The sequence below is a fragment of the Delphinapterus leucas genome, chromosome 17 (genome assembly GCF_059928025.1).
Source record: "Delphinapterus leucas isolate spDelLeu-1000000601 "Yukka" chromosome 17, BTC_Dleu_Yukka2, whole genome shotgun sequence".
NCBI lineage: Eukaryota > Metazoa > Chordata > Mammalia > Artiodactyla > Monodontidae > Delphinapterus > Delphinapterus leucas.
Window position 1 is genome coordinate 6516622 of NC_143145.1, and position 13785 is coordinate 6530406.

Genomic DNA, 13785 nt, shown 5'->3' on the forward strand with positions numbered 1-13785 from the left:
TTGGTAAGATTGCAGAGATATTGAAACCCTTACAACTTTCTGGTGGCAATGTAAAATGGTCCAGCCACTTCGGAAAACCACATAGTAGCTCCTCAAAAATGCTGAACAAAGAGTTACCATATGACCTGGCAAATCCATTCCTAGGTAATACCCAAGAAAATGAAAACATATATTCATGCAAAAATGTGTGCATGAATGTTCACAGCAGCATTATTCATAATAGCCCCAAAGTAGAAACAACCCCAAAGTCCTCAACTGATGAGTGGACATATAAAATGTGGGATATTGTAAAATGGAATATTATCCAGCAATAAAAAGCAACTTGAATGAACCTTGATAACAGTATGTTAAGTGAAAGAAGTCAGGGCAAAAGACTACACATACTGTACGTGTTTTATATGAAATGTCAAAAAAACCCAGGGAAATCTAGAGAGAGAAATTAGTGGCGATGTAAGACAGAGGAGCGTGAGAAGGTAGGCGAGCCAAGTGGGAGGGACTGCTAATGGCTATGGAGTTCCTTTGGGGGATGATAAAAATCTAAACCAGTTGGTAGTCATGGTTACAAAACTGTGAATATACAATAATCCAGTGAACTGTATACCTTATGGGTAAACTGTATGGTATCTGAATTACATCTCCATAAAAGCTGTGTAAAAAGAACAAAAACTAATTAGTGGTTGCCGAAGGTGGGAGAAGAATGGGGAGTGACGGCTGTTGGTTACAAGGTTCATTTGGGGAGGTAATACAAACGGCCCAGCTGAGATTAGGGGGACAGCTGCAGAACTCTGCGAATATACTAAAAGGCACTGAACTGTATACTTTATATGAGTGAATTTTATGCCGTGTGACTTATATTTCAATAAAGATATTAAAAGGAAAAAACACCACACTGGAGGCAGAAACACCAGATGGAAGCACTTAAGTAATCCCAGTACGTGGTAAAGATGGCCTGGAGTAGGGAAGTGGCAGGAAGGATGGTGACAGGTAGATATGGAGTTATTTATAATGCCTAATTTTATTAGAAATGGTAAAATATTGGATATGGGGGTATATGAGCAAAGTCAAGAAGTTTGACTGGTTTCTGGAAGATAAGGAGAGTAACAAAGTGACATCATGATTTAATCAATTTTGTACAGGTCGAGTCTGCAATGGTCTATAGCACACAAAAATTGAGCTGTTGTAGAGCAATCAGACATAGGAACTAGAAATTCAGAAGTTAAAGATATGGATACAGAAGTGGAAAGGAAGGCCCCACACATTACAGAGAAGGGTGTGTCATCACAGCTGGCCCTTGGCAGGCTCCTGGCAGATAACCTCTGAATCCGTGGTGGGTTCTGCCTACTAACAGTATGCTCCTTACCATTTTACTAAAAACGTGTGATTAATAAGTTAGTTTTAAAGCACATTCTAAATAAAATGTGCTACCTAAATGCTGAATATTGGCCCTGTTGAAAAGTGTTAGGAGGCAGGACATAAAATTGTATGTGGTTAAAAATTGATTCATGGGAAAAGAAGATAACTGAGGCCCTATTCAAAAATACAATTAAAAATTTAAAAAGAAAAATAAAAAAAAGAAAAGCATTGCTCTAAGTAAAGTTAGGTGATTTACAGTGGTGCCACGAAAACTAGAATTAAAGCCTATTTTAAACATCATCTGTGTAAAAGTACATTACAGCAGACAGTGTAGTTAGGAGGGAAAAAAAAACCCCAAAAAGCAAAAAAACGGAATCTGAGTCAATCGCATCTGAGGTTAAGCCTGAATTTACCCAATCGGGCTGACCAGCTACGTGATTTTAGACAACTTCTTTAAACGTGAGGTAACTATTTCTTCTGATGTCAGATAGACACTATTGACATACACACTGTAGTTACAATTTTATTGGTCTCTGAAATAATGTTTTTAGATCAGCAGGGAAACCAAATCACATATGGTAGCTTATAGATTAAATTATTTTTACAATTTTACATTTTAAGCTAGTCACTAGTAAATTATCACTTCAACTCCCCACCTGAAAAGTGAAACTATTATAACATTAACACCAACACTGTCACCAATTGTGAAGAGTAGAAAATTGATTAGAATTCTAATTAAATATGTGTAAATGGGATTTCTCTAGCCAGTAAGTTTAGGATCTATCTAAATGTGTTAGCCTGGAGAATAGGAAAAAAGTCTTAAAATAAAATCATTAAAAGTAATTTATTAAAAATTCAGTGGGTTCTCCAACTAGCCAGAGATGTACTCTTCAGACATATTTGCCCAAATATGCTAATATTTATGTCCAAGGTTAATCCTGGGATCACTGTTTGAATTATAATCTATAAGAAGTAAGTGTCCATTATTTGAAGACTAATTAAATAAATTCTGGAACACGCATATAATGAAATATTATGCAGACATGAAAAAGGATGAGGTGAAACTTTACATATGCTCGTATGGACAGAGATCCAAAACAACCTAAGTTTAAAAAAAAAAAAAAAAATGAAAGGTTATGAGAGAGCACAGGACTTTCAGGATAACTAAGCAAGGAGCTCAGCAAAGCCTTTCCATAAAAAGCAACAATAAAAGCTGACCAAACAGTTAAAAACGACCGCTTCAGGACTCTGGAAAGGAGAGTGGGAGTCTGTGGCAATCTTGTGCTCCCACCCCTCCTCCCCAGCCCAGATGACGCAGAAGTTCCACTAGGATGGGGAAAGCCGTGAAAACCAGTGACGGATGTTCACCTGATTTTGAAGCAAGTGTGAAATGACTCCATGCCCAGCAGCACTGTCAACATCAGTAGCAATTCTGATAGCAAATGAATAGAGAAGACCAGTCAATCAGCAAGCCGAATAATCACGTTCTGGGTGGGGCAAGCAACAAACAGACTGGCCAATTAGCCAGAAATTTAACAGCCATGGAGAGGCTCGATAAGCTCTCTGCACGTCTCCGGCTGAATGGAGGGCTATGCACACGTACAGCAGAGAACGGGAGAAAGCTAAAGTGCCCCGCACCTCCTCGCCTGACAGTGCGTCTGTGTACGTACAAAGGAGACACGAGGATTCCTGGCAGAAAGGAGAAGCCAGGGCAGGCTGGAAAACTGAGTAGGCTTTGGATGTACTCCCCAATGCACACCCAGTTCCATCAGCAGACGGGGGAAGCCTTACTGACACAGGTGTTTGAGCACACCCTCTGACCAAATCACTGGCTGATCTCTCAGCAATGCTGACCCAGAGAAAAATCCTAGCAGGCCAGGCTTCAAAATAAAAGTGAGAAGGAAAACAATTAACAAAACTTTAAACCATGAAGGAGACAGACTTTGCAGGTTTAGTCCAACTAAATTATTAAAGAAAAAAAAAAACCTGCAACAATAACCCTCTGGGAATAAAGTGAATCAGAATCCGATTTACTACAATACATTACTTAAAATGTGGTGTTCTCAACAAAGACCTAAGAGACACGCAAAGAAACAGGGAAGTGCCACCTATACCCAGGGCAGGAAGAAACTGCCTAGGAGAGGGCCCAAATCTGGACCAGCAAAAAAAAAAGAGATTAAAAAAATCCACAATAACTACAATGTAAAGTTAATCAGAGGAGCTCAACAGCAGATTTAAGGTGGCAGAAGAATGAATCAGTGAACTTGAAGTTAATTAAAAGTATTCAGTCTGAAAAACACAGAGAAAAATGGATGAAGAAAAATGAGTCTCAGAGATCTGTGGGGCACCATCAAATGTACCAACATACATATAATGGGAATCCAGGGGATGGGGGTGGTGGAGGAGGAAGAGAAAGGCAGAGAAATTTTAAAGAAACAATGGTTGAAAACTACCCACACATTTGAAGAAAAACACAAACCCACATATTCACATATTCGCTTGAGATAAACATGTACACCACAGTCAAATAGTGGAAAATCGAAGATAAAAAGAAGGTCTGAGCAACAGCAATAGAAAAACAACAGATTACATACAAAACCACAAAACAATTAATGACTCTTCACATCAAAAATAGTAGAGGCCAGAAAACAGAAGAATGGCCTCCTACCACACAAAAGAAAAAACCATCGACCAAGAATTATACACAGGTATACTTTGGAGGTATTGCAGATTTGGTTCCAGACCACCGCAATAAGGCAAATATTGAAATAAAGCCAGTTATACGAATTTTTTAGTTTCCCAGTGCATATAAAAGTTATGGTTAACACTACACTGTAGTCTATTAGTGTGCAATACCATTATGTCTTAAAAAAAAAAAAGTACTTACCTTAATTAAAAAATACTGCTAAAAAATGCTAACCATTATTTGAGCCTTCAGTTGAGTCACAGTAGTAACATCAAAGATCACTGATCACAGATCACCATAACAGATATAAAATTAGTAAAAACATTTGAGATATTGTGAGAATTACCAAAATGTGACACAGAGACATGACGTGAACAAATGCTATTGGAAAAATGATGCCAACAGACTTGCCTGACAAAGGGTTGCCACAAACCTTCAATTTGTTAAAAAAACAACAAAACACAGTATCTCTGAAGCACAATAAAGTGAAGCGCAATAAAAAGAGGTATGTTTGTAAACTAAGCTTCAGGATACAGGTGGGTACGTTTGTAAACTAAGCTTCAGGATACAGGTGGAATAAAGACACGCCGAGAAAAAAACTTTTTTTGCTAGCAGACCTGTGTTACAAAAAAGACTAAAGGAAGTCCTTCAGGCTGAAAACAAGTAACACCATATGTCAACTCTATCCGCATAAAGAAACAAAGAGCACCAGAAATGCTAGATGTGTGCTTTAATAGAAACGTCTATAAAAATACTGTACTACAAGCCAATATCCATCATGATTATAGATGTAATAATCATTAAACTATTAGGGTTTTTTATATGTTTCCAGCAACATATAAAAGGGATTACATATCACGACCAAGTAGAGTTTCACCTGGGACTGCAAAGCTGGCCTGACATCTGAAATCACAAATGCAATACGCCGTTATTAACAGAATGAACAAGAAAAGCCACGTGAGGGGCTCAATGGACAGAAGAGCAGTTAGCACAGCCCAACACCCATTTGTGACTAAAACAAACCAACAAACCCAAACCTCTTACCACCAGGCACAGAAGAGAACTTCTTCAACATGATAAAGGGCAGCAAAAGAAACCCCACAGTTAACATCACACTTCATGGTAAAAGACTGAAAACTAGGAAAGGGTGTCTATCCTCACTGCTACTCAACAATGCACTGAAAGTTCTAGTCAGTGTAATAAGGAAGAAAATAAAATTAAATAAAAAATTAAAGGCATCAGATATGAAAGGAAGAAGTAAAGCTTTCTTTATTCACAGATCACATGATTCTGTATGTAGAAAATCCTGATAATTCCATTAAACACACACACGCTGAAACTAATAAACACATTCAGCAAAGTCACAAGGTACAAACAAGATCAACTGCATTTCTATACACAAGTAACCACCTGAAAATGAAATTAAAAAAAAAACAATTCCGTTCACAATAACATCAAAAAGTATATAATACTTAGAAATAAATTTAACAAAAGAAATGCAAGCCTGGTATCCTGAAAACTATAAAACACTGCTAAGAAAAAATTTTAACATCTCTTAAAAAAATGGAGAGACATTTCGTGTTCATGGACAAGAAGGTGCAATATTGTTAGGATGGAAAATTACCCCCAAATTGACTTATAAGTTCAACGCACTATCAAAACCCTAGCAAGGTTTTTTTTTTTTGTTTTTTGGTAGAAATCGACAAGCTGAATGTAAAATATACATAAAAATGTGAAGGAGCCAAAATAGCCAAAACAATTTTGAAAAAGAAGAACAAAGTTGCGGAACTTACACAACCTGGATTTCAAAATTTGCTATAAGGCTGAAGTAATTAAGAGTATGGTACTGGCATAAGGACAGGTATATAAATCAGTGGAACAGAACTGAGAATTCTGAAATAAATTCATATTTATATTCAGTTAATCTTCAACAATAGTGCCAAGGCAATTCAGCAAGGACAGAATTGTCTTTTTAACATATGGTGCTGGGACAACTGGATATCTACATAGAAAAAGATATATTTAGATCCTAATCTAACACCATACACAAAAAGTAACTTCAAGTGGATCATAGAGTTCAATGCAAGAGCTAATACCATAAAACATTAAGAAGAAAACACAGCAGAAATTCTTTGCGACCTTGGGTTAGGCAAAGAGTTTTCTGGCCAGCTCAGATTCAAGGTGAAAGAAGTTGGAGCCTACCTCTTGGTGGAAGAGTGAGAAGTGATGGGGTGGGAGGACGGCTGCTGCTACGTTTGGAGAACAGAGTCTGTCCGACTTGGCTAAGCCGGCACTCCCTCGTCCTCACTGAATGACCACAAGGACATTAAATCTCTCCTTGGTCTTGTCAGAGCTACAATTTTAAAGTCATTTATATAAATATCTGATTCTTACCTGTCTCTCCCATTATATAAACTCCATAAGGGCAGGGGCCATGTCTTTTATTAGTCCACATGTGTCTATCAAATAGAGAGCACTCAAAAGCTCTGTTTTTAAACTAAATGAATAATAGGATCATCACACTGGCTTGAGGGAACTAATGAAAACTCTGTTAAGCTCCCAAATTAAAATACTTAATATGGTCTTATGCCCTGGCTTTTCCAAGACAATCATGATTTAAAACGTCCTTTCCCTATAAATGTGACAGTCTTCCTCACAGATAACATAATCATGACACATGCTACAGTAGGTAAGTCAATCTACTACACCACTGGGAATCGCTGAACACAGTCACAGTCTTATCCCAGACAGCTGTTTGGCAGATGTGACAGTTTCTCTAAAATAAACTGTCTGAAGAACCAATGTGTTCAAGTTTTTGTTTTTTAAATCTAGAACATGCAAATTATACAAAAGACCGAAATTAACTTCTGTAATGGAAATAGGGACAAATTCTCTTCAAATTATCACATTCTCAGCAATGTCAGGGTGTCTGAAAAGGATTAAAAAAGACCATCAACTGTTAACAAAAACATAAACACCCACACAGTGCCTTCCTCTCTGTGCCCGCCGCTCCGACACCATCAAGCATTCCTCACGCTGCACAGAAACCACGTGCTCCCGCTCCCCTAAACCACAAAAGCCTCCTGTGGGGCTGCGCTTACTCACGCGACACACCAACACTGAGCACAGCGCTCGGCACGTGGACCGCACCAACGAGCTCACGCTCGAGAGCAACGAATTTGTGAAGTGACTGAGTGTCACAGCAAGGCTCAGGGCCTGAGACCCCAAAGGCACACCAGTGACTGTGCTCTTCAACTTTCTTGCAGCATTACCCAATCTCTTTAAAAATCCCTGGCCTCACAGGTAAAGAAGGAATGATGCCAAGTAATTCACAGGGACACTGTAACAGGCAAAGCGCTATGCAAATAACAATTACTGATAAGAACTGTCAAGGATTCAAACAAAGGGAGGACTTTAAAGTACAAATTAACTATCAAGAAAAACTGTACTAACCGGAATGAGGAACTTTTTGATTTCCTCCAGAGCATGTCCCATCCGGGCATAGGCTTCTGCTGGCGGGGCAAACACTTCAATCAGAACATGGAGATCATCATTGAGGTGGAAGTACTTTGCTTCTCCACTTTTCCTCAACTCTTCTTCCTGAAAAAAGAAAAATCATGTTTAAAAGGGTGTCACTGTAAGAAAAGAAAAAGAAAAGAAAAACTACCCGAGCTTATCTGGCACGTGGTTATCACAAGAGGTTCGCCCAACAGCAACCACCGCCGAAGGAAGAAAGTTTAAAACATAAATCTGATCTTGCTGTCCCCAGGCCTTTATGGAGACCCCAAAGGCTTCCTGCTGCTGCGGGAGGGGTCTCAAGTCCTGCCTCTGGCCCAGGAGTCCTCCGGCCATCTCCCCAAGGCCACGCGCTCGGCAGACTACCCGGCCCAACCCCTCCAGGCGCTGCAGAGAACCGCTTCGTGTTCCTCAGACTGGCCAAGCAACCAAGCTCACTTCTGCACTGGCCACCCTGTGGGCCCCCGAGCTGTCACAAAGCATTTACCACTATCTAAAATGCCTTACTTTTTGCTCGTCTATTTTCTAATTTTTCTCACTCAAGGTGATCACCATGGAGCAGAACCCATGATTGTCTTGTTTGGGGCTGCATGCTCCTTGTCTAGAAAAGTGCTTGGTAGGTAGTAGATGCTCAACAAATATTTTTGAATGAATAGGTAAATATTATTTATTCATTTCTATGTCCATTTGCTCATTCATACAAAAAACCATTTCTACATGCCAGGCACTACACTCTATCTGAGAATAAAACAATGAAAAAAATAAATGAAAACTTTTGTTATAGGATTTTATATGATTATGAGAAACATTTAAAAAAATTTTGGTGGATATAATGAAATTCAGGGGGGAAAAAACCCCAGATCATTAAGGGACCACTAACTTTGCTCCATTATCTTTTTCTAACAAACCTTTGTTAGAGTAGCAATTGCAGCATCGGGTTCTTTTAATAGTCTTTGTTCTCAACATTAAAACCAGACACAGAGATTAAGATTAGTAGGAACCTACACCTAGAGTGATTTCTAAACAGCAGGAAGCCTTCCTAGCCTCTCCAAAAAACCCACCCCGTAGGAGAGAGAACCCAGGAATTCCTGGCAACAGCACCTGTTGATTCCAAAATTAGCCAAGAGGATGACGAGGCACACAGGCCCTTGACTTCACCCCTTAAGGCTTCAACTTTTGTCACTTAACTAATCTGAATTTTTACAAAGAAAAGACATATCAAAATAAAGAGCATGAAAAGGGCAGGGGATTTAGAGTTAGATAAACCTGAATTTTAGCCATGGTGGTCACCAGGTGTGTGTGTGAGTTTGAACAGGTTATATGTAATCCAACACTTAGTCTGCAAAATCAATTTGGGGTTAACACATGTATATTAATGTAGGTCCACTGAGAAGACTACAAAGGCAGCTTGTGTAAAGGCCTGGCCCAGGAGACAGTATATATAGTGCCCAGGACACTGCCTTCTACGTGGCAGGCACTCAGTAAATGCTAGTTTCCTTCACATTTATGGAAAGTGGGCCAGAAACTGAAAGAAAAGAAGAAAAATATTTTTGAAGGGAAAGCAAACATAAGCTACCATAATATCCTACGCATTTCCTTCAAAATTTGTCAAGTATGAAAAGGACTATTGGGACTTCCCTGGTGGCGCAGTGGTTAAGAACCCGCCTGCCAATGCAGGCAGGGGACACGGGTTTGAGCCCTGGTCCGGGAAGATCCCACATGCCGCGGAGCAACTAAGCCCACACGCCACAACTACTGAGCCGGCACTCTAGAGTCTGCAAGCCACAACTACTGAGCCCGTGCGCCACAACTACTGAAGCCTGCATGCCTAGAGCCCGTGCTCCGCAGTAAGAGAAGCCACCACAATGAGAAGCCCGCGCACCGCAACAAGAGTAGACCCCGCTCGCCACAACTAGAGAAAGCCCACGCGCAGCAACGAAGACCCAACGCAGCCAAAAAGAAATAAATTTAAAAAAAAAAAAAAAGAAAAGGACTATTCTTTCATGCCAACGGTGGACTAGTTCTTGTTCTAATCGGAACATTTTCAATCATTTGCTCTGACTCTGCCTTTCACAGCTGAAGTTTTAGAAACTGGATTCTACGCACAGTAGTTCGTCTTTGAAAGCATGAACTACTGAAATGAACATTTCTTATCTTTTTCTAATATGGCACCAAACTAATGCTTTTAATGAGAGATTATAATTGTTGATTCATAGGCAAACATTCTCATTGCTATCACAAACCTAAGCTGGAACAGGAAGGCCTTCTTACCATAACCACAGCTGTCACGCAGCTCCATAGGCTGAGCAGTTATGAATGGGTTACTTCTTGGGTTAATGATGAGAGGCAATGCAGTGTTTGGGGAAGAACACAGACTATGTTTGAAGTGCTGCTTTCAAACCCCAAATCCAATGACTGGTGGCGTTACTTTATCCCCATCCTGAAGAGGTGGTTTTAAAATGGATAATAATAGTGTAGTACCTCCTGCTCAAAGGGTTGTTGTAGTAATAAAGGAGTGATTATTACTGTCATTAGGAGTTATTAGTAACAAAGGAATTGGAGTAATTCGAAAGACACAGGAAGTCTTTAGAATTGTGCCTACCACGTAATAAGCACTCGAATGATAAATATAGTAACGATAACTATTATTACATAAAAACAGTATTAATTATTCTATTATTCTATAATATAGATGAGGTGGGCAAAATGTCTAGCATGCTTGGCACAAACTGAAGGCTCCACAGACCGCAGCATTATAGTGATTATTATGCTACATAACCACCTGATACCTGTCAGTAATGACTCCTATAATATCATCAATGTAGCAAATACAAGAAGAAAATGAATTATGTTCACATTAGAATTTAAATGGTGAACACTCTGAAAATCTAAAAGGATGAGATTTTAATACTAAGGAATGGAAATCTCTTTAGAAATAAACACTGTTAACTGAGAATTTTCTGTAGACTAAAAATTAGTAAAAAGGATCAACTGAAATCAGTATTCAGGAGTTCAGGCAGTGAGGATCTGATTACGATACAGCAGATGGGACACCTGTCTACTTAAATTATCACCTGTGGTTACTGTCAGTGAAGTGCTTTTGAAGGTGTAACTGATGGACCACCTGGCACAGCATGACAGGCGAGAAGGAGACACGGTGGGCCGGGTGGGGTGAAAGGGGCTGTTCCTACTGTACTGAAGAACTTAAAGAAGGACATGACAGACGCAGCACGCGGCATTATCAGTCCAAGACCCACAGAGCCAGAAGCATCCCGGAAGATTCTACTGCTTATTATGGCCACAGGCTGATGGAGTCAACAGACCAGGCAGAGCTCAGGCGTGTGCTAACGACCAGCACGTTGCCTGGTCATCGCTATGGGAGACTTAGGACGGTGTCCGGAGGACAGTGAAAATCTGAGAGCTGGGCTGGCAACATTTGGAAAGATTCAAATAACTCTGAGTATACGAACGCTAAAGTCCCACTGAGCCTTCCACACCGGCAGAAGCCTGTCTCGAACAGCCAAGGTAGTTCCTTGAAAGGAGATGACAATTTTCATGCTTTACTACTGCTACCCTTTATCACCTCCTGGCCTAAGATCAGATCCCTGCTTGCCCCAGAGATGCAGAGAACAAAAGAGCTAAGCTAAATCTAGAGGAGAAGGCTGCGTGGGTATAGTAACTGTAACGTCTCCTGGTGTGTATGCACTGGACGCTTCCTCCCAGTCTTCCCAGTAAGTATCTGGGACCTTTTACTAGAATGACTGCACACTGAGATGAAGAAACACTCATGCAGTTTGAGGATTCACAGACTAGGCTCTGAGCAAATGCTGAAGGCCACCGATGGAAGTGGGGTTTAGGGGTCAAGAGGAGAAGGGCTTCTGCTCCTAGGCCGTTGACCGTGGGCCCAATGGACTACGCTACTTCCTCAGTTTCTAGGTGTCTTGATGGAACGTAAATGATCAGCCACTTGCAGAATCCCCCTGTTGACTTGCTGACCCATGTGGTCAAGGACAAAGAAATGAGAGGATTAGTGAAGGGGTGATAAGTGGTCTGGGAAGAGGCCCAAGTGTGTAAGAACAGGGAGCCCCATGTGAGGCAGAGCATGCACTCAGTGACCAGGCAGCCAAGGGGACCCACTGTAGCAGATGTCAAAGCACCTCATTCCCCAGCCACCTCAATGCTACTCAAAGGACTCATGAACAAAGTACCTATGGTGACAGGGAAAGAGGTCTTGTTTCTGTTTGTTTGTTTTAATTTTTATTGGGGTACAGTTGCTGCACAATGTTGTGTTAGTTTCTGCTGTGCAGCAAAGTGAATCAGTTATATGTATACATACATCCCCTCTTTTTTAGGCTTCCTTCCCATTTAGGTCACCACAGAGCACTGAGTAGAGTTCCCTGTGCTCTACAGTAGGTTCTCATTAGTTATCTATTTTATAGTAGTAGAGGGTATACGTCAATCCCAATCTCCCAGTTCATCCCACCCTCACAGGGAGAGCGGTTATGCATTACTCCACAACATGGATTCCCCTCAAAAAGGGTTCCAAGGCTACTGCCGCTGCTGACTGTCTAATACGCCAGCAGCAGAGAACCACCACCAGTCCTTAAAATGGCAATATGGTCTGGGAGGACCACCCAGCCCTGCTATGCTATTTAGGATCCCTTTCATTAAATGCACGGCCAGGCACTTGCTACTTTTGGACATATAATCTGGTTAAAGACTTGCCTTCCCTGCTTCCCTTCTACCTGTAAAAGGATCTTTGGGGGCCCTGATCACTGCCGCCACAGCACAAAATGTTGCTTCTCACCAAGGAACTCCCTTAATAACAAACAAGAGCAGCACAAAGTCTATGGGCTTCACTGGTCATATCATGGACCTCATTACCAGATGGCCTTCCTGAAAACTTAATTAAGATATCAGCAAGGATGGGATACTTTCCAACAAGACACACATAATTTCTGACCAACTGACCAATATACAGTTCCACTTGCTCCTACTGCCAGAATAGGTGAGTCAGGGAATCAGAGTAACATCATTTGAGACAGTGGTGTTTAGTGAGCAGTCAACCTAACCTGGCCATGCATTAGACTCTTTTAAACACCTACTGGAAATTCATTTTGAGGTTTCACCCTAAACAGGTTGGTGCATGGGACTCACTCACTCTCTCTCTCTCTCTCTCTCTCTACACACACACACACACACATACATACATACACACATACATATATACATACATACATACATATATATATATATTTTGGCCACACTGGGCAGCATGCGGGATCTTAGTTCCCCGACCAGGGATCGAACCCATGCCCCCTGCAGTGGAAGTGCAGAATCTTAACCACTGGACCACCAGGGAAGTCCGGGTCTCTATATTTTTAAACAACATCCCATATGAGTCTGACATATAGCCATGTTTTAATCAAATAATATAATGAACTTCCCTGATTAACCCAATAATATATTTAGTTTCTCTGAATCTCACTTTTCTTACATAAAATAAGGAAAATATTATGTATCTGTCACCATTTTTCCAAGGATAACATGGAGTAATGCATGTAAAATGTCTCACAGAGTACCTGACTCACAGTGGCTGCTCAATAAACAAATGGTGGCTTTTTTTTTTAATTATAAAAGCTACTGTTAAATGGACTTTTTGTGAGGAGGCTGGATTTTGTCTAAATAACTGTTTTGTCTAACAATCATTTCATGGAAAGTGATCACTCAATGTGGATTTTGTTCTCTGTAATGTAAATCTTTTTAATAATGAGAGAACAACAAAGTAATAATAGAACAACATAAGCGACAGCACATTATGAAATGTGAAAATTTCTTTCAGAATTGGTATATTTAAGCAAGTGATCAATAAAAATAACTCAGTAATTTTAGCTTATTTAGAAGAGGAGGCAGTTATGTGAATACATGCACGAAGAACAACTATGTGTTAGAATTGGAAGTAATTATTAAAACATTTACAATCAATTTTAACTTGGTAAAATGCATAGGATATCAAAAGAAAGGCAAAAAGGGCAAATAAAAGCATATACTTTATAAAGTCAACAATATGAAACACAGGCGTAGAAAGAAAGACCTGAAAGAACTAATCTAAAATGCAAATAGTAATGGTGAGACTATAGATAACTTTCATTTCTCTTCATGATAATTTCAATACCACTGTACTTTCTAGAAGGTATTGCTTCTAGAATCAAAAGCACAGGTGCTACTAT

At 40.1% G+C, this 13785-nt stretch overlaps 1 protein-coding gene across 9 annotated transcripts in view; it reads right to left on the reverse strand.

Moving 5' to 3' along the window:
• The window catches only part of KHDRBS3 (KH RNA binding domain containing, signal transduction associated 3), a 186438-nt gene that overhangs the window by 100754 nt on the left and 71899 nt on the right, over positions 1 to 13785 (reverse strand). For all 9 annotated transcript variants that reach the window (XR_016388274.1, XR_002642250.3, XR_016388275.1 and 6 more), the window contains exon 4: positions 7493 to 7639. Coding sequence is in view for 6 of the 9 variants with exons in the window: in XM_089898682.1 (XP_089754808.1) it covers positions 7493 to 7639 (147 nt within the window). In the remaining 3 variants the exon portion in view is untranslated. The remainder of the gene's footprint in view (positions 1 to 7492; positions 7640 to 13785) is intronic.